This window comes from Sylvia atricapilla, chromosome 5 (genome assembly GCF_009819655.1).
Source record: "Sylvia atricapilla isolate bSylAtr1 chromosome 5, bSylAtr1.pri, whole genome shotgun sequence".
In the NCBI taxonomy this organism is placed as follows: domain Eukaryota; kingdom Metazoa; phylum Chordata; class Aves; order Passeriformes; family Sylviidae; genus Sylvia; species Sylvia atricapilla.
The window spans coordinates 59824386-59836971 of NC_089144.1; the positions used below are offsets into that span (position 1 = coordinate 59824386).

A 12586-nucleotide genomic window follows, 5' to 3' on the forward strand; every position below is an offset into this window, starting at 1 on the left:
ATCTGCGCGCTCTGGAATTCTGAGCTTCTCTGCCTCCTTGCGAGAGCTGGGCCAGCCCTGCCCCGCCGTGATAGCTCCATCAGTGCTGCTCATCTCACTACACAGTGATCCTGCACCCCCTGCCCTGCTGGGACATTCTGCCACTCCACAGCTACCGAGACTTTTTTTCCACTGTTCCCAGCTTGGTGCTCTGAGGATCCTACAAAGGCACCGAGACCAAACTGCCCTGGGTTTTTGTGAAGCAAAGTCCTCGAAGTTCTTGGTACTGTTTTTGTTATCAATGCTGTAGTTGGGTTTTTTTCTGTTGTTGTTTGTTTGCTTGATACATACCAGTAAAGAACTGCTATTTCTATTTCCAAAATCTTTTGCCTAAAAGCTTTTAACTGAAAAAATTTTAATTGGAAAAGGGTGGTGGTGGTGGTTTACATTCTCCATTCCAAGGGAAGCTCCAGCTTTCCCTGGCAGATACCTGTCTTCCCAAAGCAAGACAATGTGCAATACTGCATGAACTTCTTTCGTTTACATAAAGGATCACTCATCTCTGAAATGTCTATTCATTTGTCTCTGCTTTGTTACTTCTGTGACACAGTTCCTGGGCTTTTTAATGGTTTGGAGTGGTTTCTTCTACAAACCTTGCCTTCATTTACTGCTTTCTTCTACAGTAAGATCAAAATCTCTTGGTTGTGATTTTTTGCCAAGATACTCAGTGTATTTCTTCCACCAAGTGTATCCTGAATACCACAGCTGGCTTGAGATACAGCTGGGATACAGGTCCATAGAAATAAGACAAGCCCTGAGGATCAGCTGTGTGTCACAGGTTCTCCTCGATAAAGGTCATTAATGGAGCCAGTCCTGTATCCAGGATGTGCTCCTCTGGGGCTGTGCTGCCAGCCTGGCCTGCCCCAGGGAGTGTCACCCATTGACCAGCTGCAGCAAGAATGAAACCAGCCTGGCATTCTCTGAGGCACTGAGCACAGAAGCAGTGAGAGGTCAGGTTGGGATTGCTTTGGGATTGCCTGGCCTTGGCAGCAGGATTACACCCTGACCAAGCCAGCGTGAGGAAGAAATGCTTCACCCTTCCCTTGCAGTTGGGATGGCAGAAGTAATCCAAGAATCACAAGCTGTAAAAAGAAAGTTTATTGTAAAACTTGGATCACGAGATCAGAGAACTGTGAACAAGAACAACACAGAGGCAGAGGAAATGAAACACTTTCAGTCAAACTTCTGCCTTTGGTAGGGATTTCCTTGCAGGTAGTTGCTCCTGAGTCCTGAGACTTCCAGTGGCTTTCTGGGTTTGATGGGGTTTGTGCAGTTCCACAGTGGCCCCAGGGTGGCTTCCCCTTCCCACCCCTCTGGTGCACAGCTGCTGCCTCTGCTGCCTGCTGAAGGCTCCAACTGAGGGCCAGTGGCTCCCAGGGAAAGAGGCTTTTCCCTGGGCCTGCCTTCAGGAGAGCCCACTTGATCCAAGGGAGCACATTCCAGCAGCTGGAATAGGAAAATAGAAGGGCAGAAATCTATAACACAACGTAGTCTTCTACCCTCTCCAGTAAAGTGAGTGCAAGCAAAGAGCCCTTCCAACTCAGATTCATTGTGGAATAACAGTGCAGATCCTGGGGTCTGACACTGAGATTGTCCTGCTGCAGCTCCATGTTCTTACTATGTTCTTTGGGGATTGAAAGTCAGGGAAAGAACTGCAAACACGTTTCAAAGCATCTTGATGTGAGCAGTCAGTGAGGAGGATGGCTGGTGTGGGGGATGTCAAAATGTACTTTCAAGTCAGAAAGTGACAGTTTTTCCTGTAGGATTCCATTTTCCCTTCCAATGGCCACAACATGCTGTGGTATAGATTTTTTTGATTGAGCAATTTTTTTTCCCAGTGGTAAACCAGGCTATCAGTGTCACTTACTCAAGGACTTCAGAGAGCCTTCTCCATCCTGCAGCTGAAGGAGAGAGCCATGAAAGGCACCAGTAAAGGAGGAATGATTCTGCCTGAAAGGACACAGCAAGAAGCATAAGTCACACAAGGCCCAGGGTCCCAAGAGCCACTGAAGCACATGGGCAGAGCTTTGGTGACATTCTCTGTTTCCTGATCACAGCTCTGTTTTCCTGGTGCTACCTGTTTCTGCTGCTGGCTTTAACTTTCCTGAGCAGGAAAAGCCCTTAGGCATAATTTCCTACTGTGATCAATCTCCAAGGAAAAGAGGCCAGGGCACGGTGTTGCCATTCCCTGCAGGTCACTCTCATACTTCTCACCAGCTCCTTCACAGGTGACTGTGGGTTTCATTGTTCTGTTTTCTGTCCAGCTCAGCTTCTGTGTGACTCTGTTTTTCAGACTTTTCTGGTCTCTGCTGGTCTCCATCCTGTGCCCTTCCCCAGCAGATCTTAAATGTGATGCTCCTTCCCTTCCCCACACAGGACTGTGGCTGATTTTATGCCCAGAGCTGTGCTGCTGTTGGATCCTTTCCCTTGGGCTGATTCCCATTTTCCCCTCACAGGCTCAGGGATCCCGTGTGCTCTTGGAAGTCTGGGACAGGGGAAGGTTTATCTACATCCACACCTGACTTTGTCCTGTCCATTCTGGCAAGGAGTGGGGTTGCCCTTCCCTAGCAGATCCCAACCAGAAATCTGTGCTGCCTTTCTCCTGTGGCTGCAGGCAAGGCCAGGCTGTGGCCAGGTGGGGAAGGGTCTCCTCATGCCTGGGCGGGGCTGGGAACAAAGGGTTGTGGATGGATGTGACTTGCAGAGTCAGGATCTGCTTGGGGTCACCCCTGGCTCCAGCTTGGGACAGTGCCTGCCTGGAAGTGCCACCTCTGGCATAAGACAGTCCCAGACTCCTCCTGTGTGCCAGTGCCAGCTCTTGCAGGGAGGATCCATCCAGGCTCAGACACAATCAGGGGTAGGCTGAGCTCAGCCACGAGTCTGGAGAGAAGCTGCAGGAGTCCTTGGGAGCAGAGATTGGGCAGCTGAAGAGAAATGAGATACATCCCATCCACATTTCCTACAGGAAGCTGAGGTGACATTCCTGCTTGTTTTTAGCTCTCCTTCTGATGCCTTTCTGACATTGTTGCATCTTTTTCACACATATTATGTGTTGTTGAGGATCCAAAACAAGGTGCAGTTGCTACTTCATCAAATCCAATGACCATGCAGTCATAGTCACTATAAGGTCTGGTTATACTGAACCTGATCAGGGGAAATAAAGTCAAATCTGATTACATTCCTGGCATGCAGTGAAAGGCAGAGTGGCACCTGGCTGCTAAGCTGTGTTACTGCCACTAGGACCAGGAACTGCCTTGCTGGAATCTCCCTCCCACTCCTCACTTTTTTTTCCCCACATCTCCACAAAAGTTTCTAGGCAATGCTTTCCCATCTAGACCTTCTCCTGCTTTGGTCCCTTCCAGCCAATGGTGCTGACATTACCCTTTCTCTTGTCCCGGCCTTCTGTCTACCTCCTTTCCCCAGGGAACTGCATCCAGTCAGATTCTCCCTTCCCCAGCAGAACTACAGCTGTGTCCTGTCTTGCCATCCTGATGGGACAGGCCTGTGTTCCCTGAAAGGCTCCCTTTCCTCGGCACAGGCACAGACATGTGCTGAAGCAGCTGGACCTCAAGGAATCAGGTTCCCCCAAACCACAGTCCCTGTTCTCCCTTGGGCTCTCTGCTCTTTGCTCTGGCTTTGGGACTTTCCTGTTCCCAGATATTGCATGGCAGGGACTTGCTGGAATGAGCTCACATGTCTGGGTCATGTTTCATGTTGTTGATCCACTTCCACTCCCGCTCCTTTTGAAAGTATGTGAGACCAAGTAAGTAGTACTTATATTTTGATTGTGAGAGAAGGTAACTCTGGAAAGGAAGCCAACAATGGGAATACATGAAAATGACATTTTCTTTACCAGAAGCACGGAAGGCTCAGTTCTAAACAGACTTCTAAAGAGTTCTAAACAGAGACTGGAGTGTGCATCCAGCCACAGCACTTCTGCCCAGAGCTCCAGAGGATTATTTTCTCCATTTTAGAGGCCCCTTATGAATATAACAAATGTAATAATATACCTGTGGAGCCATTATAGGTATAATTTGTAATTTAACAGGTGTGACTTGATACCTGGGGATGCTTTTCCCTTCTGATGGAGGTGACAAAGCCTCTTCAGGCTTTGCCAAACAATGGCTCTCACAAAGAAGTGTCTGTTCAACCTCCTTGGCCTGTGTACTAATTCCCTGTAAAACCTCAGCCAGTTGGGCAGGGAGTTTGCTCCTTCCCATGGGATCAGGCCTTGAGAGCTTCAGGGCACAGAAGCTTCCAAGCCCCAGGACACCCCTCCCTGTGCAGGGCTTTGCTCCCACTGCCAGGAGTGGGGTGTCCATGGCTGGCAGAAGGTCCCAGAGCCCAGGGACATACATTGTGACAGGAGCAGGCACAAGTGTCACTGCTCAGCCCTTGGCCAGGCAGCTCCAGTCCCCTGAGCAGCTGCCCCAGGGAGTTGGGTCTCACCAGCTCTTTCCTGCTGTCAATGACCACCAGGTCTGAGCCCATGGCAGCGCATTCTTCACGGAAGGCATTCCAGTCTTTCTCTTCTATCTCTGGAGAAAAGAAGTAGCATTTTCTCCCATGTTTTTTCCATGGCGGGGGGCAGCCTGCAGAAGGGAAGAAGAGATGTGGAAAATCCATGTTCACACCAACCAAAGGATGCCATGACAAAAGAGAGGTCAGAGAGGCAATTCCAGCCACAGAAATCCCTGTATGCTCCTGCTGAGAATTGTCACCAGAGCACTAGGGATTCTCCACTGGCTCTGGAGCTGATACCAGCTCAGAATCACCAGGCTGGAGCCATAAAGGGAGCAGCACAGCAAACATGATCCACCCTTTCCCATCTTCGCTCAGGGTGTACAGAGAAATGCTCGGGGCACAAAAGCAGCTCTCAGATTCCCAAAGTCTGGTTTGCCTGATGCAGAATTGGGCAGCAGAGGTGCTACTGAAAGCATCAACAATTGTGTGCATTGCCAGGCAGGGCAGTGGGAGGAGCAGAGAGGGAGAGCTGGAAAGAGGGATGGGATTCAGGGAGACAGGGCCTGCAGGTGACACTTTGGTTGGGGACCCAGCAGCTCCTGAAGAGTGGCATGGAATTGCACTGAGGTCAAAGGCTGGCAGTGGAGGGGCCTTGGGAAAGCAGCACAGGCACATTGCCCATCGTGCTCCCTGCAGGGCTAAGGTACCAGAGGGATTGTTCCTCCTGTCCCTTCAGCCTCAGACTGCTCTGCTCTGGCAGCAGAGAGGCATCAGTTCTTCCCTGTGGAACAGGAATGCAGAGCTGAGCCAGCAGTGGTTCCAAAGGAGGTGCAAATGCAAACCCTCCATGGGCTCCAGACCTCATCCTGGGAGTGTCCCGGGGTAAGGTTTGTATTCCTGACATGGCAGAGGGGTTGTTTGTTTTCCTTCTGAACAAAATCCCGATACAGCCCCTTTTCTGTCCCCCTTAAGAGTTAATCCAATAGGCTTCTGGCAACTCCCTTTGGAATGACAGAGGATTGCCTACCTAGTGCCTCCTCGGGGATGAGGGACAATGTTGTTGAGCCGTTTTGGCTGCCTGCAGTTGGACCATCTAGAAACAAGAACACAACTTCTGCTTGCAAGGAATGACCACTACATGCACTGTCAGAGCTCTGCTGGACCTCTCTGACCCCTCCTCACCCAACACAGAATGCAAACTCTCCCTCTCTTTGCTCATGATTTTACTATAAAAATCATTAAATGGTCATGTCACATTCCACTGAGTAAAAGGCAACACTTTGGTTCGTTTAAACAAGTTATATCTTAATAACAGTGTATTTGGCATAACAAGACCCTCTGGAAAACTCATACAAAATTAAAATAAAATCAAAATGCAACAGTTTTTATTTGGAGCACAAGTGAAACCTGTGTGCCCTTGAACTTAAAATCTACCTTAATTTCATTTCTCAAGTTTGAGCTAGATCTCAAGTTTCTTAGGAGTATTTCTTCAGGTCTGTAGCTGTTCTGAGCCAGTACTGAGCCCCACAAAGGAACTATAACTAAAGCCAGTCCTGGATCTAAGTCTAAGGACTCCTCTTTCCATGTTAAAGCTGTATTAAATGCAAATTACACTTTTTTATTTTGTACTGCTTTATTATTTGTTTTTAATTTGCCCCACCCTTTGCTGTTTGACATTTTATAAATGTCAGGGCACTGTCAGATATCAAACCTGAACTCTTTGCATTGAAAAAGAAGAATGAGTTGCCTCCCTCAGCTCTATTTTTTAAGTTGCAAGGATCAAAGGCTTTGCGATGTCTTCCCTGTGTGCATCTCTGAGCTAGTGGCAAACCCTGGGACTTGGGAGTGATTGGTTGTGGAAGCTTCTCAAGCTTTCTCAGCTATCAAAGGATGGAAATAAACAAGGAAAACAATCTGAAATTTAAAAATGGTTAATTGAAAACATTTAAAGGAAATACCAAATGGATCTATTAATTCTTCTTCTAATGGAAGTAAGATGTTTTCCCCTACAAAATATTATTTCTCTCTTTATGTCGCTCAAAATATGTTATGATCTTAAGCAAACTCCTTTAAGATGTGATCTAGTTGCCTCCTTCAAATGAACTTTAATTCCCAATTATTTTAAGGTTTTTGGTGTTATGGACATCTTAGTTTCATGATACAACCTCATCACCTTGTGGGATTCTCACAGTTAGCAATGATATTACTGGTAGGCATTATCAAATCTCAACTTGTTTATTCAAAACATTTGTATAATAAAGTCTTTGTCATTTGAATGTTGTCAGTTTTTCATTTGGACATTGGCTTTTTCATCTGTTGGAATTTTAGACTTTCAAACCACTCGACTCTTTTACAGATTTCCTCTTACAAGCCATGGTTGGCTAAAAACTGTTATCCTTTGCCTTCAGACCAAACTCCTGTCCCTACTGGCTTTATATGTCATGGCTTGGACATCAGTCAGTGGGAGAGAGACACAAATTAATTGCTGTTATGACAAGACAACAAGACAACAAAAGAACTTACATGTGATTATTAAATATACAGCCAGGACCAGTACAAGGATGATCACCACCAATATAGAAACACGTTTTCTGGAACAACAGCTTTTACCTACAGAGGGACAGAAAAAAAAATAAAGATTAGGACAACAGCTGGACAGAAGCACTTTTCCTCTGCATTCCAAGGTGCCCTTTTCAGGCTCACACTGGGAATCTGGGGCGTTCCAGATCTCCAGGCTGGAGCCAGGTTGAATGTCCTTGTGCTTCCCCACTAGCTCTAGTCACCTGTGCTCAGGGAAACTGAACAGATCCCAACCTGCCGTGGGTTTGAGGAGAGGTGAAAAGCAGGAGAATGCTAGCAATCAGTGCCCGCCCTCTGCTTCCTCATCTCCTTTGTTCACTTTTCACTACTGCTGGGGACAGGAGCCTGGGCTCGGGGGTGTCTGGCCATCATGTCCTTCTGTTCCTTTGCCAGGAAAGCCAACACGTGTTTAGGGGCACAGAATGCAACACCTCAGCTGCCCTTGCTCTGAGTGTGGAGAGCCTCCTCATGGTTTTGTGTCACTGCATGTTCTGGGCATTAGGATCAGCCCCTCTCCTCTTTTTGTTTAAATTCCCATCACTTTATCAGTCAGTTAAAACTCACCAGATGATTTGCAGTTTGCTGCAGCATTTGTGTCTTGGGATTTCGCTCTCACTTCTGCGTAGGTACAACCTGAGCCTGGGAACAAGAACAGAGCACAGAGAGAGCTGAGAATCAACTTAAATGAAACAAAAATTACTGAAATTGTGAGAAATGCTGAACACAGGACAGCAACTGGTTGATGTAACTGTGGTTAACTATGCACAAATTATATTTTTTCTCCATTATAGGCACTGATCTCTGTTCTGTGGTGACCAGGGTCAGGACCCGCGAGAATGGCTGGAGCTGTGTCAGGACAGGGTCAGGTTGGATAGCAGGGAAAGGTTCTTCCCCCAGAGGGTGCTGGGGCACTGAACAGGATCCCCAGGGGAAGGTCACAGCCCCGAGGCTGCCAGAGCTCAAGCAGCATTTGGATAATGCTCTTACAGATGCACAGGGTGGGATTGTTGGGGTGTCCTGAGCAGGGCCAGGAGTGGACTGGATGATCCTTGTGGATCCCTTCCAGCTCAGGATATTCTGATTCCATGGTCCATGGTGATATTTTTAATCTTGGAGTACTTGCTATAGGCAGGAACAGGTCTAGTTTCTCTTCAAGACAGACAATATCAGAGGGGACAGGGGCACACACTCGCATTGTCAATCTTGACAAAAGAGGAGGAAAATGCCAAGGGTGGCCTAAGGTTGTTCATCCAGACGGGAATGGTGAGAAAGACTAAAATATCAAAGCCTGAAAACTGCAGATTGTGCTAAATTTGGAGGTGTTTGAGATCATATCAAAATTAACAAGATAACATGGAGAATAGTGAAATCTATTCTATCATCTGTATATAATAAATACAAACCAGTGGGGAAGAAAACATACGGAGAGGAAAGAAAGATCAGAGGGAGATAAAAAGTGGGTAGAAGGTAAAAAATAGGATCATGCAATATTATAAATCTCAAAGTCATCGTGATATACAACACTGAGCTCCCTGGGTTCTGTCACTGTACAGAGCTAGGACAGAAGCCGGGGTTTTGAGCTCTTTTCAGAAGATGGAGACGACATCTGAGAAATCTTGTGCATAAATTCAGTGAACACATATAGAAGAGTTCTTAGAGGTTTCCCCGAAAGGCACAAACAGAGAAACATAAAAATGTTACTAGAAATCTATCAAAATTTTGAATAGGAATAACATGGAATAACATTTAACATGGGTTAAATTATAAGGAAAATGGAACTTGTAATCAAGTGGCATCTATTATGGTGAATTGAGCCCTGATTTCATCTGCTGAAAGGGGTTGTAAAATCCCATTTCCTGTGGTGTTAATAACTCCATCCATCTGAAAAGAGATGGAGAGGGTTCACTCTTTGTGCAAAAGACAAGCACCGGATGGCAAGAAATAATTTCTGTCAGAGTGAAAGGAGGGTGAGAAAGAAAGGAAAGAAAAAAGAAAATTAAATACAGAGACATGAAGTCTGTTAAATACAGACTGTACAAAGTCTGTTAATTTTTAGGATGTACTTTTATGCAGATATTGCAAAACCAGTTAAAACATTTATGTAAAAATTTTTAGTGCATTAAGGAAAGATAAATCATAGGTGAGAATTTTACAAAGTGTTTGATCCTAAATCAGACTAAACCTGTCCATGAAATATTTCACACTTGTGCATTAAACAAGGATTTTGTACAGCCAGAGCAGGGGAAGCCTCCAGGCAATGCCTGCTGTGCTGAGGGAGCAGGAACAGCTGTGCAGGAGACTGCTGCAAACACCAGCAACAGCAGCCATTCCATCCTAAGAAGTTTGCTACATTAATCTCAGTCTGCTGGGGGACAACAGGCCTAGGTCAGGAGTAGTGGATGTTCAGCTCTGGAATGGTCTCCAAAATGGATAAAAACTACTCTTAATATCACACCAGAGATGCTCCCTTACACTTGCACCTCAGCAAGAGAAAAGTAGATCTTATAACAACTTGCCTTTGCAAATATATCCAACACTATCTGGACAGTCCGGCTGCACATCTTCCCAGCACTGGTCGTCACGTTTCCCTTGTGCTCTTTGGGACTTTGGTGCTCCAAGGAATGCTCTTTTCATATGTGGGAGAGAGACTGGAGAATGCAAAGAAAGCTCAGTGCTCAGCATTGGACCTACCTTGGACATCAGGGACCATCAAGATTCTGGGTCTGGTTGATTCAGGCAAGTTCAAGTCAGCATAAAGGACATTTTCTTCCATTCTTGTTCTTGCTTCTTGTTTTTCCTTCTCTCGGCTGATCTGAGAGTGGTGCTCTGGGCTGGGTATGACTCAGAGGTCTCTCCTCTTCCTAAACTTCAGGAGGAAGTTCTTGACTCTTCCGTTCATACATAAACTTTTAATAAGAAAAGAAGTCTATTTCTACATCACCTTTTGATGGCACAAGGTTTTATGTCAGTAACATGAAGAAATATAAGCTATGGCCACTCTGAAGTCACCTGTGTTGGGAAGTGGCTCTGGCATTGGAAGAGTCTTGAGTTCCCAAAGCTTCACACACACACACACACACGCACACGCACATACCACTTTGCCCTGCTGTGTTCTGAGCACTGTGGGCTCTGTGCAGGTCACAGACATTGTCTGCTTCTCTACAAGGGAGTTCTGGGGGCAAATGGGGATTCAGAAAGGGGGATTGGTCCAGCCTGTTTTGGGAAGTGCAAAAGGTGCTTAATATGCAAAGGCAACAACTGGAACAGTGCAGCCTAGACAAAACAATCCCTTGGCTTTCCAGGTTTGTCATATCCCTCTGGCAGTTTGGGTCAGCTGTGTCCCTTCTCAACTCCTTGTTCACCCCTGGCCCCCCTCAGTGGTGGGGTGGGATGACAAACAGAGGACTCTCTCACTCTGTTTAGTCTCTGCTCAGCAAGAATTAAAACAACCCTGTGTTCTCAACTCTGTTCCAGAACAAATCCAAAATATAGCCCATACCAGTCACTATGATGGAAATTAACTCTATCTCAGCCAAAAGCAGCCTAGGGCCCTAGAATTTAAGAAGGATGTGAAGGTCCTTGAATGGAGGCTCAGAGGATGGGAACAAAGCTGGAGGAAGTGTTGGAAGGAATGTCCTGTGAGGAGCAACTGAGGAGTCCATGGTTTGTCCAGTTTGCAGAAAAGGAGACTGAGGGGTGACCTCTTTTCTCTCTGGAGTCCCAGCACAGAAAGGACATGGAACTGTTGGAGAGAGTCCAGATGAGGCCAACAAAGTCTTGAGACATCTGTCATGAGGAAAGTCTGAGACAATGACATTTTTTCAGTCTGGAGAACACAAGGCTTTGGGGTGACCTCATTGTGGCCTTCCGGTGCCTGAAGGGAGCTACAAGAAAGATAGAGAGAAACTCTTCACAAGGGCCTGGAGTGTCCAACAGGAGAGAATGGCTTCATACTGACAGAGAGTAAGTTTAAGTTGGATATTAGGAAGAAATTGTTCCCTGTGACTTTGGTGAGGCCCTGGCACATATTCCCCAAAGAACCTGTGGCTGCCCCCACGCCTGGAAGTGTCCAAGGTCAGGTTGGATGGAGCTCTGAGCAACCTGGGTAGTGAAAGGTGTCCCTGCCCATGATAGGGAAGGTAGAATGAGATGATCTTAATGTCCCTTCCAACCCAAACCATTCCATGATTCTATGCTTACTGTATTCCTGTCTTTACAGAACTGTAAGACATTGCTTTTCTGATTTAGAACCAACTATGGGAAAAAGCTGAGCAGTTTTTAATAAAATAAATGCTAATTCTGATTGAACCTATTTCTTCCACAGAGAGACAGTTTTCTATTGTGGAAATATTCTCTCAGGGCCATCAGATCTGGACACACACTCTGATGCCAGTGGTAATGACAGAGGCTTCTTCAAAGGGCCAGGGATGTGTTCTGGTATTCCGCGCCTTATGTCCATAATCAGAGGCCCACAGAAGCCAAGCAAACGCCAGCTGTGTGAGACAGGGAAAGGAAATGAAGTGGTTTCTGCGGTAGTTGATGACTCAGAAGTTTCTACTGCAGTCAAATGAAGGTTTCCAGTGGCCCTCAGACCTGACAGGGAGATGTGCCCAGAAATTGTGCTACAGGCAGCTGAAGTACTGAGGCTTAAACAACAGACCCTGACTGATGCCTGAACATCACGCCTTGAGCCAAAGTTGCCTCTAGATGAACCTTCAAACCAAATGTTTTCTATATATAAAAATATAAATATATAACCTAACTATTGTTGTATATGCTTGTTTATTGGCAAAACATGTGTTTACCTTTCCAGATCCAGGAACTGGATAAGGCCACATCTGGCCTAATTAGGGGGGTACATAATCAAAGACAACTCCCTTGGTTCCCCCTTGAGCCCTGGCCAGGCTTTGGGAGAAATCCAACAGAGGAATGATACCAGAAATTATGTCAGCTTGTTAGAGTTTAAAAGCTGGGCTATTATCACTACAAAGTCGGGAACCATTCCGCATCTCCTCTAAGATGGAATGGGTTGCAAAGAATCTTAAAGATCATCTTGTTCCAAACCCCTGCCATGGGCAGGGATACCTTCCACTATCCCAGGTTGCTTACAGCCCCATTCAGGCTGGCCTGGATGCTTCCAGGCCAGGATCAGCCATAGCTTCTTAGGAGAACCCAAAGTATTCTGTGATTTTTCAGCTCCACAAAGTCTTAAGACTTTTTTTTCATTCACTTTTTTTTTTTTTTTTTTTTTTTTTTCTACTAGGGAATTGCATTACTAACTTGCCAGTTGTAACATGGACTGAGTGTAGGAAACATCCATCGAGTTCAATCAACTTTTTTGCTTTTTATTACTGATTTTCCGGAGTGACAGGCACATGACAGCACCGATCCCACAAATTTTGCCATAAAAATAGTGCCCCTGTTTCCTGTGGAATATTGCCTACGCTGATCAGCAGGTTCTGCTGCATCTTGAGGGAGTGCTGACTGTGTGGGCCGCTGCTGT

At 46.1% G+C, this 12586-nt stretch overlaps 1 protein-coding gene across 1 annotated transcript; it reads right to left on the bottom strand.

The window, feature by feature from the left end:
• Positions 1–2496: 2496 nt before the first annotated feature.
• Positions 2497–9887, bottom strand: LOC136361629 (C-type lectin domain family 5 member A-like). Its single transcript, XM_066319677.1, has 7 exons — positions 9775–9887; positions 7648–7722; positions 7027–7113; positions 5531–5596; positions 4489–4631; positions 3733–3842; positions 2497–3183 (listed from the first exon to the last, which is right to left on the bottom strand). Exons 1-7 carry the CDS (start codon positions 9854–9856, stop codon positions 3033–3035), a joined length of 714 nt encoding a protein of 237 aa, XP_066175774.1. The 5' UTR covers positions 9857–9887; the 3' UTR covers positions 2497–3032.
• Between the last annotated feature and the right edge of the window lie 2699 nt (positions 9888–12586).

Coding starts and splice junctions, on each gene's coding strand:
- LOC136361629 (XM_066319677.1), bottom strand. CDS start 9,856: ATGGAAGAAAATGTCCTTTATGCTGACTTGAACTTGCCTGAATCAACC. Junction 7,723..9,774: donor GATGGTCCCTGATGTCCAAG/GTAGGTCCAATG, acceptor TCTTGTTCCCAG/GCTCAGGTTGTACCTACGCA. Junction 7,114..7,647: donor AGCAAACTGCAAATCATCTG/GTGAGTTTTAAC, acceptor GTCCCTCTGTAG/GTAAAAGCTGTTGTTCCAGA.